The sequence below is a fragment of the Heliangelus exortis genome, chromosome 2 (assembly GCF_036169615.1).
Source record: "Heliangelus exortis chromosome 2, bHelExo1.hap1, whole genome shotgun sequence".
Lineage (NCBI taxonomy): Eukaryota > Metazoa > Chordata > Aves > Apodiformes > Trochilidae > Heliangelus > Heliangelus exortis.
Window position 1 is genome coordinate 35,154,339 of NC_092423.1, and position 14,040 is coordinate 35,168,378.

At 38.6% G+C, this 14,040-nt stretch overlaps 1 protein-coding gene across 3 annotated transcripts in view; it reads left to right on the plus strand.

Moving 5' to 3' along the window:
- ZNF385D (zinc finger protein 385D) overlaps nucleotides 1-14,040 on the plus strand; it is a 397,048-nt gene that overhangs the window by 235,721 nt on the left and 147,287 nt on the right. The window contains exon 1 of one of the 3 annotated variants that reach the window (XM_071735524.1): nucleotides 3,056-3,442. The exons of the other annotated variants lie outside the window; for them this stretch is intronic. Within the exon in view, the coding sequence (XP_071591625.1) occupies nucleotides 3,421-3,442 (22 nt within the window). The 5' untranslated portion in view covers nucleotides 3,056-3,420. Of the gene's footprint in view, nucleotides 1-3,055; nucleotides 3,443-14,040 lie in introns of those variants that run through there. 3 annotated transcript variants of the gene reach the window in all.

A 14,040-nucleotide genomic window follows, 5' to 3' on the forward strand; every position in this document is an offset into this window, starting at 1 on the left:
TGCCAAAGCTAAACACTGGTTAGCCTGTGCTGGCTTGTTGATGATTGGGAGTTTGCACCATGGGCTGACATCATGGGCATATTTAGTCATTCTGCATGATTCTGCATGTCCAGACTGGGTCTGCTTAAGTCTCCAGACACATACAAGAGTGTTTGCTGCTCCTGCCTTTGCCTTCCCATAGCTTTGTTTAGCAGAATCCTGTTCTTGAATGGAAACATCAGCAGTTCTCCTGAATCCTTTCCAATTACTAACCTAATCCTCACTTTCACTGACAGTGAAATCCCACTCTGGGAATAAAATTTATTCTTTGTCCCTTGCTTGGAACTTCTTTTTTTAAAAATTTTATTAATATTGTGTGTCTGTGTGTGTAAATGAAAACAGAGTTCAGAGTTTGGCATTGCATATGTGAATCTGGGCTGTGAAAGCTTTTCAGGAGAGCCAATCAGTGAATTTCCCTCCTCCCTTGTATTTGTTCCGTAACTGAAATGCAAAGAAATGAAATAAAACTTCTTGGTTTAGTTTTTCTTTGGCTACTTTGATTGTATATAGTGGGGGTATATATAAGTGGGCGGAGGGAGATGACCCCAACGGTTTTGAATCCAAAAGTGCAGAACCAAAGTGGAGGTAATATTCAGAGCCTAGTAGTGAACATTATGTTGGTCTACAAGGTGCTTTGCTGTTCAGACTTCCTGAGGGACTGGCCTGCCACCAGGCTCCACCAAACTGGTTCTGGCTTTGCAACTGAGCAGCCAGCTCAAGACATTTAAAAGCAGCACGGTTGCTGCCTGACCGCTAATGCTACATCCACACAGACAAGAGTCATCTCTACCTGGGCTCCATGCTGGCCAGCTGATGGCACAAATCAGCAAGGCATGTCATCTTGGAGGAACACTGAGAGCTGAGGTAGCCTACATCTTGCAGGGTTTGACTCCCAGCAGAACGAGCCTGAGCTTTTGAGTGATAAGGGAAACGCAGCCTAACAGCAAATCCTGCGCCTGGGTGCAGGTTGGCCTGAAGGGCATCACGCGGTGCCTCTGCAAAAGCACTTCAGAGCTAGCAAAGGAGCTGAAGGGTTTCATGGTGAATTGATTCTCTGGGCTTTTACCCATGGTGAAGGGGAGGGGAGGGAATGCTTGTGTTGCAGAAGGCTCCTAATAGTAGCTTATACCTGCTGCTCAGAGGACATTAGAGTGGCTCAGCTGAGATATTTTAAACCAGCCTTTGAGGGTGGTGCTTTCTCCTGCAGCAAGCTGTTTTTCCTTGTACAGAAGTGAATGAGCATAATAATGATGAAATACAGGAAGGAAGGTGCTGTGAATAGCCTCTGTTTCGTGCTGTCCAAACCCTCTAGTTAAAATACAGGCTGTTTCTTTTCTTTTTTATTTTTTTTCCCGTAAGTTTCAAGATAGTATTTTTTTCTTCACTGAGATTTAGGATGCGCTCAACTTAAGTTGCCGTTAGTCACCTTGAACAACCACATGAAAAATCCTGATCTTCCTCGGTCTCCTGCATTGTGTACTCTTTCCTTCTTCTTATGAAGTTTATGTTAGAGTTTTTCTGTGTGCTGTATCTCCCTCTTTTCAGGCATGCATGCCTCTTTCTGGGGGGCAGCTGAAATATGGAAGGGCACTGAGAAAAGCTAGGTATCAGACAGGGAGAACTGTGGGGACTGCCAGTAAGGGACAGCACTGGAATTCATGCCCTCATTCCCTCGGGCAGCATTGAGTCTCGGTGACTTTCACACAAGCAGTATGAAACCTCATGAGAGTGATGCAGGGGAGGACTCTTGCTGAGAGATGTTTAGGGGCAATGTACACCGAGGTTCTTTACATTTCTGCTGCAGTTAGAGCATTCCTAGGCTGCTGTGATGGTGGGATAATTCTACCCTAAGTGATTTGACTTCGTGAAATGATAGTTACTGTGTGAAGCTCTTACAAATCAGAAGTGGAGCTTTAAATGAATTATACCTGTCATCCTCTTTCCTGTAGGATAAAAGCATTCATCTCATTAGATCCTATTATAATGAAATAAACACTTCAGCATACTGTCCATTATTTTTTACCTTTATTTAGTTTAAATGTATTATCAGTGATACATGCCGGACAGACAGCAGGAAACCAATGTCCTTTATTGATTTATAGAAGAGACACGATAAATGCATAAATACAGACCACATCGTCCTTACCACACTGCCATGCCACTGTGTGTCAGGTCTGTCCTGAGGCACTGCGTGGAGATGGTGAAGAGTATTTTGGTCTTTCTTTGGCCTTTCATCCTCTGAAGCTGCTGCTAGTTCATATAACAGCAGGGACTGTGTAGGGACCTATTTAAAACAAACTTAGGACCACTCCATTTGTCACAGAACAGTGAAATAGCTACCAGCTGCTAATGACTTATCATCCTGGGCTGGAAAGGAACCAGAGACCTGGAGGGTGAAAGGTTGTAAACTCCATTACAAATTCTCACTGTCATACATCTCCTGTCCTCGTGCTTTGTTATTCGTGTGAAGAAACGGTGGTTTAAAAAAATCAGTTCAGCTCTGTTGAAATTGAACAATTGAACTACCCCTTTGTCAGTAGATTTTTAAAAATAGAAACAGATGGAGCTTTTTCCAGCATTTGAATTAAAATAATTTCCTGAAATGGTACTATTGATTTAAAAAAAAGAAAAAAAAAAAAAAAAGAAAAAAAAAAAAAAAAGAAAAAAAAAAAAGGAAAGAAAAAAAAAAAAAGAAAAAAGACCAAAGAAAAAGAAAAAAAAAGCTAGGGGGACATGGTCTTGCAAAGTGCCAAGCATCTTTATCTTCTACTGAAGATGAGGAATTGGGGCATTCAGGGCTTTTCCTGGAGTCAGAATTGGGGCATTTGGGGCTTCTCCTGGAGCCTGCCCTTCAAAAAAAATTAGCTAACAATATAAGCTTTGTCTTTCACATCTGTTATGTAATTGAGCATGTTATGTCACTGAAAGCTGACAAAAAAAAAAAAAAAAAAAAAAAGGAAAATAAAACCTGGTACTATTTTAGAAGGGCTGTTATTCCTTTTGGGCTTTTTCCCAAGCCAGAGTTAGGTTAGCCAGGATATAAGAGCACACCGTTGTGAGCCTGTTAAAGAAAAGATCTGTTTGTAGTACTCTTAGTCCTGATGTCACAGGCACAGCAAGGACATCAGAAGGAGGAGTCAGATTACAGTAAGAATGGGCAGTGCAGCATGCAGCCAGAGTAAATGCTAAATCAGACAGGGATTGTATCAGGGATAAGACTGCCTGCAAAGCGCTCATCCTGAGGAGGCACACTGCTCACACACGCTTCTTGTGCTGGGAAATTTCCACATAATGTAGAATGAAAGAGCTCCGTTTTCCATGTCAGCCCTGTGCGGGAGCTAATGCTGAATACACAGCGGTGGGATCCTGACTGCATGATTAATGAGAAACATAATGTATTTTGGTAAGTGTTAACTGTGATGTAATTCTGCTTCTGCTCACATTATCAATAGGAGTGATTTTTTTACATTTCGGATTCAAGAACATTTTGTGCTGGCACGCACCGAAAACTGACAACTGGGGAATCCTGTCGGCTGTGCAGTTTGAAAGGATTCCATTGTCTGGGAAATTCTCGGTTTGAGTGGGCTACCGCATAGTTTTAGAAGCTTGAAAAATAAGCTAGGTAGGATGAACTCATCCTGGGTTTGTTTTAAATGAACTTGTGTTTCATCTGCCGAGAGAGGATGAGAAATGGCTGTGAGGCATGGGAAGTTTTAGACGAACTTAACGTAATGGACGAGCTGCTACTGCACTGTCTGTGGTGGGGAGGCACAGCAAGCCTTAGTATTTCATTCAGCTTTTAGTTTGAAGAATTGAAAGATACAAAGGCAAAACAATGCTTTATTTGCAGTGGTGTGTTTGCTGAGTACTCTGCATCATGCAGATCACCGGGTGTGGGGTTGGCTTCTAGTGTACCACAAAATGCATATTATTTTTAAGCCTTTAGAGGTCTCGGAGCTGTGAAATATTTGTGCAGAGTTTAGTTTTGTTGCTTGACGGAAATCTTCCTCAGGCTTACAGCTGAGCTGGCTACATACCCTAAAAACATGTTGGAGCTTGGAGCTATGTCCAAGCAGTGTACTTACTGCTGCAGTACTGGGCTGGGATGTACGATTGCAATATAATGCTGCAAGTTCGTGCTGCTAAATAGAAAACAAATAAAGCAGAAAAATTGGTGGTGGAATGGAAAAATACTATTCTTGGCTACTTGAAATCTCAGCCTCAGTGTTAATTTATAAGTTAGAATGAACACAGAACAGAGAGTTGGAGGGTTTCTGGGACATCCAGAAGCTTTCTCAGTTTCATTAAATATTGAATCAGGAGTTCACTTCACAGCTTTAAGAGAAGAACTTCTGTAATATTCTGAGCTCTTTTGCAGAAGTACCATGCTTCATGACGAGCTAAGCACTATTTTCTTTCTTCCATAAAATTATAATGCTGGGGAGTATTACTTTACCGGTAAAATCCATCAGCTGTGAAAGCAGATTGATTTTGATGTAAATTCTCTTAACAGAAAAAAAATATAAATTGGCTGAGTTGTCAGAACTGTTCGGAGTCCCTTTTAAAGATAAATTTGTGATGTTTTATATTCACTACGTTTTCCGAAGACTGAGGAAAAATAGACAAGCATTACAGATTTATGTTTGAGTAATCTGGATTAAGTTTCTTCACCACTGAAAATGTGGCCTTAGGTTAATTTTTTTGCTCATTTAATTTGCGTTATTTTTCTACCTTTAATATCATTGCTAGCACAAGATGGGTTTTCTTTTCTTTATCATCAGTTTTGCAACAATTGCCTGTGTGACTACGATTAGAAGTTATGGCTCCCTGAAGTTATATGGGTTAGAGTACTAAGAATATGTTATCTGTATGGTACTTAGTTTTATAATTTTTTTTTTAGGTCTATTTATGATTTTCAGAAACGCATAATGGTGATCAAACTTATTTTGGTGTTATTTCTTTGGAAAAAATAAACAGCTGTTTCACATGCTTATTTGTTTTCTGGTGCAACACAAGTTTTTCATGGGAACAAACTGGATTGTCCTTTCTCTCTGCTTTGCTGGAAATTCCACTTCCGAGAACAGAGCTCAAAGTTTCTGTTAGGCAGGTTCTCAGTCTGCTTTGTTCAGTCTGAAACTTGCATTAATATTTTTAAATTAATGTTCTTGTTTCACTATTTTACATAGTCTAGCATGAGCTAATGGGAATAATGTTTACCTGTGCTTGCTCTGGGTGTTTTTCTGCTCTTTCTGTGAGAAGCCAGAGCTCCTGCAGTCTCACCTGTCCCTATTGTAACACTTACTGCACAAGGCAGTATTGCACAGAGCTGGATAAAAGCTCAACCGCATATATCATACACCAACTTTGGCTTAAAATGACTTTAGCCATCCCTTAGGCAGTATCAAAATTTTGTCTTTCCTGAGGGAAAACAAAATAAAAACCAAACCAAACAACCAAACAAGCAATAAAAAAAACATAATTTTCCTTCAGTATTATTGAAGATTTCTGTGATTTTTTTCAGTCTGTGCATGCTGCTATTGGGCCACCTAAGGAATGAAAAGGGAAGAAAAAGCAAGCATTTCTGTATGTTTGTATGCATCTTGCTTATACTTCTGGGCCTTCTCATGGAATTGATGCTGATGTAAGGCAGCATAGTGGGAACACGTGTATAGTGCTAGGGTTGAAATAAATACTGAAATAATTACTGTGGCAAGTAAGAGCTAACCCTCTGAAAATATTATTCTTCTGTAGCAAGTAGTGAGTTTCTTAACCATTGCAGACAAAAGTTGCTAAATTCAGTTGCAGTGTTTCTTGTTGTCTTTAAACCTGTACCCGGCAAGAAGATTTTGAGCTGAGATAAAGTATGCTTTACTATTTAGGCTGAGCCTTCAAATAATTAAACTGATTTATGACCCTTTTAATTACATAAGCTTTTCTTTTACGTTGCACCAGAATTTTGATGAAATGGTTTCAGTAACTGCTAATTTTCACTCAGCGTGCTGTGCTTTAGAGTTTCTTGTTTGATCACCGTGGATACATTTGTTGCTTTCTGTATTGGTTTTGCATTCATCATTTCCAGTTGAATAGAGATGTGGAATAATAATAATAATAATAATAATAATAAGTCCTACAAAATGATGTAGTGCATTTATAGAGCAAGCCAAAAGCCAATGAAAATAATAAATTTCTGCTAAATGTTTTAAGAGGTACATGTTTTGCACTTAAAAGCATACGTACCTACCTCAAAGCAAATTTTGCTGGCGTTTATCATCAAGTTAATAATTTAGTGTAAGATAAAAGCCAGTCGCAACTCTCCTCAGCAGAAAGGGTGAGTGGCTCTCAGTGCCACAGCGCTTATGTTGCACGCTTGATAACAGGGGACCTCCTCCAGCCCTCTTCAACAGGAGGGCTCTGCTGTGGCTGATGGTCATAGCTGGACACTGCCACTTCTACCTTAAAAGGTCCCACTGGTTACTGCCTTGGCTCAGCCTCCTCCCCCGCAGCATCGTGCCCTCCTCGGCCCAGCAGCGCAGGTGGCTCGTGGGAGCTGGCTCATCGGGTGAGTCTGGTGGCTCCCGTGGCTGCCCCGTGGGCTGGGTGTTTGGGTCAGGTGGAAAGTGGTCTTGGCAGTTCCAGAGGGAATGGGGGAGAGCTTTTGGTTCCTGCCATGCAATGGCACTGTACGGGATGGGTATCTCGCTGGAGAGAACACCGTGGTGATGTTGCAGTTATGGGGCAGAGAGCACGAAGTCCTGAGGGCTTCGTAAACATTGGCTGGGATTGAGAGGAAAGACAATCCTCTACCCCTACTGCTAAAAAAAATCCCATTCCTCCCTTGTGCCTCCATACCTCGCTGTTACTGAAGAAACCCTTTTTTTTTTTTTTTTTTTCCTTTTTTTCTTTCTTTTTCCCCTAGCCTCTGTGAACCTATTACTGTTTCAAGTAACCTCTAATCTCGATCTTTCCATGCACATTACAGAGAATCTAGTATACTGAGGTGGCAGTAATAGAACTATTAAGAGGAAAAATCAAACCATTTTTGCCAAAAAATGCCATCACGTTTTTATTTGCATGTTTTTGCTGGGGATTTTTTTCAAGCAGTATTGTAGAGTGTAGTAATTCATCTGCAAGCATACTACTATTCTGAGTATCACTCTTTATTTCTGGAACACTTTTTTGTAGAAGAGATTCATGCTGGATGAGTCATAGAAGAAAAAATACACCCCCACACCCAAAATCTCACCACCTCTTTAAAGAAATCACGCATTATACAAAACCAACCAACCAATCAAAGCAACCTGTTTCAGCAGTTTCAGTGAAGAAATTTAGATGTCACTGCTTTGTTTTTAGGAGGTTATATTTCCTTCTAGGTTAAACACAGTGGAGGCCTTTTTTGTAATTTCTTTTTGACTTCACTTTAAGCAGGATGAATCGGTGATGATAAGGCTCCACTTTCAGAATGCTTTGAGAAATGCAGATATTGGATTATGAACTGTATTTTGCCACCAGCCATCTGCAATTAAAAAGTGTAGTTAGTATATAATGGATGGGTTATGTGATAGAAGAATTCAGCTGAGCAAGCTGATGTAGAGGATCTTGAAGACTGCAGGAGCCTGTGTTTATACTAGGGTTATTACACCATCCTGGGCAATGAAGTTCATATCTTGAAGTACTGAATAATCATTAACGCCTGTATACATGCTAATAGTTTTTGGTTTTTTTTTTAAATCCGGTTTGAACTTGCAGAAACTTCTGTGTGATAGACTGCAGCCTTTTAAATTCTGCTAGAGAAGCTATTAATTTAAAGTACCTCTAAATATATCCAGTATGTTGCTATAGTTATTTTACCACTTCACACACACACACATAAAGTTATTCCCAATGTTATCCTTCTTGTGGGTGGCAGACTTGCCCCAAAACCAAAATCAGAATTAATGTTTTCTTGCTTCATTAGGGATTAGATCACAGTTGCTTCAGCTGAAGATCCTTTAACAGCAAATGTGTGTGTGCACGCATGCGTACACGTGAATGGGCGTCTGTACATGTTTTTACTGGGATTACTCTGATATTTAATCTTGCATCTCTTATTAACAAATACCTCACTGTTAAGAAATCAGAAGTTAAGGAGAATTATTTTTTTTTAATTTCCATTATGATGTTATGCATTTGTTTTTTCTCATTTTTTTTCTTGAGTCAATTTGTATAAATTATTTTCATAAAATATTTTAAAATAATGTGAGCCTTTTGGTGGAGAATTGTATCTGAGTCAGAAGGCTTGTACCTCTTTGTGCCTGTGTACAAATATCCTTTCTTTTTTTTTTTTTTTTTTTTGTTCTGTTTTGTAACCTGATGGCAGTTCTAAAAATTCTTGCAATTGCAAAAATGGTAATCATGTTGCAGGAGTCCTTTCAAAGCTTTTGCCTCTCATTGCACTACAGTTGATGATGGCACTTGAAAAAGAGGAAATATATTTGGAGTTGATAAAGGCAATATTTCAATTTGGTATTAGATCATGAAAAGTTCCTGAAATAGAGGAGAGGTCATAAGGGCTTCAATTTTAAAAAGAGGTTATTGCATGTAATACACCGCTAAGATTAGTTTTGCAGATACAATTGAATGGAAGATTGGTAACATTCAGAGAAAAGGGAGTAGAAGAGGTTGGCTAGAAATCCCAAAGCCTCGAGTATCTGAGACTGTACTTGAGTCAGTTGCTGGGGTTGGAAGTGTGAAGAAGCTTTGCCCTGCTGCAGGGCTAAGTCATTATATGACAAAGCCACATTCTGCAGGTCAGTCAGCCTGTACTCTCAGCAATTTTTTGGTGATACGTTTCTGCAAAGTCTTCTTAACGGTGAAAAATCTAATACGTTGTTGTCATCCTCCTATATTTAGACATCCTTGCCCATTTTGTTGACCACTGCTTTTGGGTCATCAGTTTGATTCTCATTAACACATTCCCCCCAGTTTTTATTTACTGATTTTTGGTTTGTACACATGCACCATTAAGAGCTGCGTCCAATCACAAGCATGGTATGACAGATTAAAGAAACTAGTAAAGCTCTGGATCAAACGTGAAATAAGAAAATACAACTGTAATTTGATATTAGAGTTGTAAAGGAGGCTTTTATGAAAGTTCAGTTCCTATATACCCTTGCCTCTTGTTAACATAGACGATAATATGGTTCTGTCTCTTTTGATGGTTAAAATTATATCCATTTAGAACTTTGCATTTGAAAAAAAAAGGCATCTTCAGTCCTCATCTAGAGCATTTAAACAAAAGCACTTACTCTCTCCATAATTCTTTTTTCTATTTTTTTTTTCTTATTTCTGCTTTGGCAAAGGTTACAACTATTTTGAAAAGTTGGGGTTAGATCAGTCTATTTCTTTTTTTTAATGCCTCAGCTAGCTGGCTGAACACGTTGTTTGGAAATAATGGGCAATTCTTTCATCACTGTGGGTTCAGGTCCTGGCTCTATTACCCAGACAACTAATTTACTCTGTTTTATAGTCCCTGCAGATTTCAGAATTTAAAACCATAATGTACCACTTGCTTTTCAAGTAAAGCTTGAAAAGCTCCTGGGGTTTGGTAATGTATAGTATCTTCAACTCTGAAGCAGTTACAGGAGATACAAAAATGAGATTGACTGGGAGTGTCTGCTAGCTCAGGGTATGGCTGTTTGAAATTTTAGCATATACTTAGGATCTCAAAGGGCTTTGTCTCATCTTGGTCTTTTTTGTAGTGTATTTTTTATGCATTCTTTTTATTACAATGCAAATTGGCAGTCTCTTCCTCAATTCTCTCCTTCAGAAAACAGGATAGAGTCTAAAAAGTGGGTTTATGTTAGAAAACTGTCTGAATATTAAAACCGCTTTCCTAAGAACAAAGGGAAAAAACTAGGATTAATTTTACTCTTTGATTATTACTTCACAGTGATTCTCCTTTTTATTTACTTTTATGCTGTAATTGAAAAAGAAGATGGACAGTACAGTTCATTCAAAGGAAAACCATGAAAATGTTCTCAGGTTCTTTTGTTGTTGGTGACTTTGTTTACTCAGTTTGTTTACTATGGACTGTAGTAAGTTATAAAGACAGAGGGAAATAATGGCTGCTTTCTAATACTGGTAGCCATTGTTGCTTTAGGGATCAATACTGAATGAAAAAAGAAAAATATTCAGCAAGCACAGACCCTTGGCAAGATAAGCAGTTGTGAATGCACAAGGAAGGAGGTGTGGGGATGAAGCCAATCTTGGCACCACAAACAGCATCACTGCACTTCTTGCTAAGCCAAATCATTTTTTCAGTAATGACCTGAGGGTCTAACTGTCTGTAGTGCAATTTTTAGCAAATTAGGTTTTGTTTGCTGATATTTACCTGTGAAAGCCAATCCATTCACCTCCTGTCATCATCCACATAACCGAAGCATTTAGTTTGCCAAATAGGTGACTGTTATGTAGCAAGCACACAGCTCTTTTGTTTTTCTGTTATTGCTGGTAAGTTGTGCTGCTCTGAGCAGCAAATTTTTCAACCGGGGAAGTTGTTTGAGCTCGCCTGCTTCTTGGTGGCACAGGAAAAAGTAGTATGTTTGCTTCAACCCTTCACGCAGCATCTGTTATTTTCGGTAGCCATCTTTATTTCTTCAAGAAAGGAAAACAAGCAGGCAAGCATAAAACTACCTAAACACCTATTTAACTTCACAGTTCCTGTGTTTGTACAAAATAAGTCTGTACAGAACAAGTCAAACAAGCTGTAACATGGTGCATGTGCATATATGGAGGTGTATTTAAACCCTTTCCCTTTTTGTCTCAATTTCTGGCTGAGAGCATGACAGCCACATGAATATGGATGCATTATTTCAACTGTCCTTACATGCTTTTATCACTGAAGACGTGATCTAATAATTTACAAACATTTGTCCTGTCAATCCTGAACACAGCCTATCTACCTTGTAAAACTGGTTGTTAGGTCCTCCTAACCACAAGCAATTCTAGGGAGTTAGCACTAACCTCCAGGTAAGGCATTTAGTTTCTGTTGGATCAAATCTTAGGACCATGGAGTACCTGGAAATTGCATTGGTCTGTATGGGGTGATTTTACTCTCCATTCTTTACTAAGTAAGGTTCTGAATTAACTCTTTCTTTTTGATTGGTTCAAACTCAAAATTTTCAGTACATTTATAGATTTCTAGTGTTGGGTTTTTTGTTTGGTGGCGTTTTTTTTTAGTCCTTTTCTATACTTTTAGTGAACATAAAAGATATCTTTTTACATAGATACAGCTAACAAACCTCAGTGCTAATTAGCATCACACCATTCAGGTTCCTATTGGTTCAGTAGCATCTGGAAATCAGACATCTCTGCAGATATGCTATAAAAATGACAGTGCCTTGCAGAAATACCTATCATTGGTTAGACCTGTGTATATGAGATGGCTATGAGATTCCTATTAGTGTTGAGTTCCACACACACTAAGAGCAAATGTGATAGATTACCTTCCCAATACACACTGTTTTTCAAGGTAAAAAGAATCAATGGCCTTAAAGAGGGATATTACTACGCAGAAATAGCCCATGCAGATACGCTTCTTTGCATGAAGGTACTTATCAAATGTAATAAACAAACATTGAAAGGCTGAAAACATTAAAAAAAAAAATCAAAATGACGTTTCTAGATACAATCAAAGAAAGAGTGTGTGAAATGTTTATAAACTCTTCTGGCAGAGAAAGGCAGGCAGCAGATGAAGCACTGTGGCATGCTGGTGGTGCTGCAGCAAAATGGAACTGGCAGCATCACCCTGCACAAGCACCCCAAGGTGACTGAACAAAACTGCTCTGTTTTGCCTTTAGTGACTAACTTGAAGCAAAATTGTCATCACATGCTGTCATCAGCACACAGGGAAGAACATTTATTTGAGTAGCCTGAAATTAACCTTGTGAAGGAAACGGACAAAGGATGGTGCTATGCATCACTGTGGACACCTAGAAAACTCGACAGATTGTTGGAAGATAATACAGATGTTATGGAATATAGTTTATTTTTATCGATTATTCTTCTATGTCCAGATTATTTTTTTAAGTTAAATATATCCAGAAGTGTTAATGTAGTGAGGAAAAGCAGCAGAGAACTATCTCAAGTAAGCAGTCTTTGATGATACTGAGCAATGAGAGAACATTAGCAATTAGTCCTCCCAGTAGAACCCTCAATTTATTTTAACAATGTTCATGTGGTTTGTATAAGCTTTTTTTGCATTTCTAGTAGGAAGATTTCTTCATGAGAATATTCACAAAATTAACTGTTGCATGATAGTTTATTGTAAGATATTAAAAAATTTTCTACATTAAAAGCTATGCCAGCACATTTTCAGCAATACAAAGTTCACTTTGGATTAATTTTGAAAAAGAACCTCAGTATACAGTCATATGAATTACAAATGGTTTATATCAAACATGCCTGAGAGATGACAGCTGAGCTAATATCTTCCAAATAACAAAGATAAGAAGAAATATTGTTTATTCTACATTACTAGCCCTTTTTTAGGAAACTCAGAGAAATAAATGGCTAGTGTTGTTAGAGAATGTTTAAAGTAACAGATAAGTTAATCTTACAAGAAATGTTTCCAAGGTGCCCATGACAGGTAGATCCCCAGTTTTGCAGGTTCTGTTATCTATGTAGCCTACTTCAGTTCTAGAAGATAATGTAGGGAGCAGATTTGGACAGTATATTGGTTGAGGTAATACTGATGCTCTGAAAGAAGTTGAGCAGTTTTTGAAATCTCTTGATATAACGCATGTAGGACAACTGATAGCAGATAGAAAACAAGGCTTGTGCAAGTTCAAGAATATTTCAGCAGAAATTGAGCTTTCCTTACAGATAATGTTTTTACTGAGTCAGAACTGTTATTCATGGTGGAGGAGGAAGATTTCAGAGAGTAATTATTATTTGTAATGAACTGTGGAAAGTGTTGGACTGTGTTAATAGATTTGCTTGAACTCAATTTCATTTACTGTACCTAACATGCTGAGAAACTTCCATGGTCCCCAGTAAAGTTAGAGTTTCAGCTGTGCTAGAAATATTAAATCAAACCTAGTCTAATTAAGGTAACTGTCAAATAATTTGTAACAGTTGTGTTTCATACCTTCAGTAATTTCATATGTGAATTAAATGCTCTTAAAATCTTAGACTAAACAGCAGTGCAGTCAAATTTTTTCAGCCACTTAGGCAGCAGGTCTAGGGGTAGAGGACAGTGGCTTGCCCAGCAGCATGGTCACCATGGGTTTCTTCTTCCCCTGCCACCTGCCTGTGAGTACAGGCAAAAGGATTTATTTGTTTGAGTTGCAGTTCCTGCTGGAACAATTGTTCCCTGTCTCTTTGCCTGAAGAAGCATTGAATGTGATGGGAACATGAGTTTGGGCAGTTTGATAACCTGAATTGCATTGGCCTTGTGTGGGAAACCCCACTTAATTTGAAGATGCACCTGCAATAGGAAACATGCTGCTGCAGGTCTCCCCATGCTAGAGGATCTTTGCACAGATGTGGGGGAAGAATCCAACTATTCCCTTGTCCAACTGAGCTTTGATGGTTTCCATGAGAAAGCTCAGAGATTAATAGGCAATGAAAGCTATGCTGATTTTTTAATTTTTTTTTTCCCCAGGAAGTAATTTAAAACCACCAATCTCTTTTCCAGAAGCTAGAAAACAGCTGTCAGCTTAAAAAAAAAAATATAGTCATTATTGCTCATATTAATTTCCATTCCCAACTCACCAGTGCTAGTACCAATAATATTAGGTCAGCTGAACTATTTATTTATATACATTTCTAAATCCATATCAATTACCATTCTTATTTTTTAAAAAAACGAAAACAACCGTCCAAAAAAATTAACCAAACAACAACAAAACCCTGTAAAGTTACCATAGCTGTCCTTTTTAGGTTAATATTTGCCAGGAGCTTATCTGTGTGAATAGGATGGGGCCTTGCAAGCTCTCTTGATTTGGTACAGGTTATAGAGAG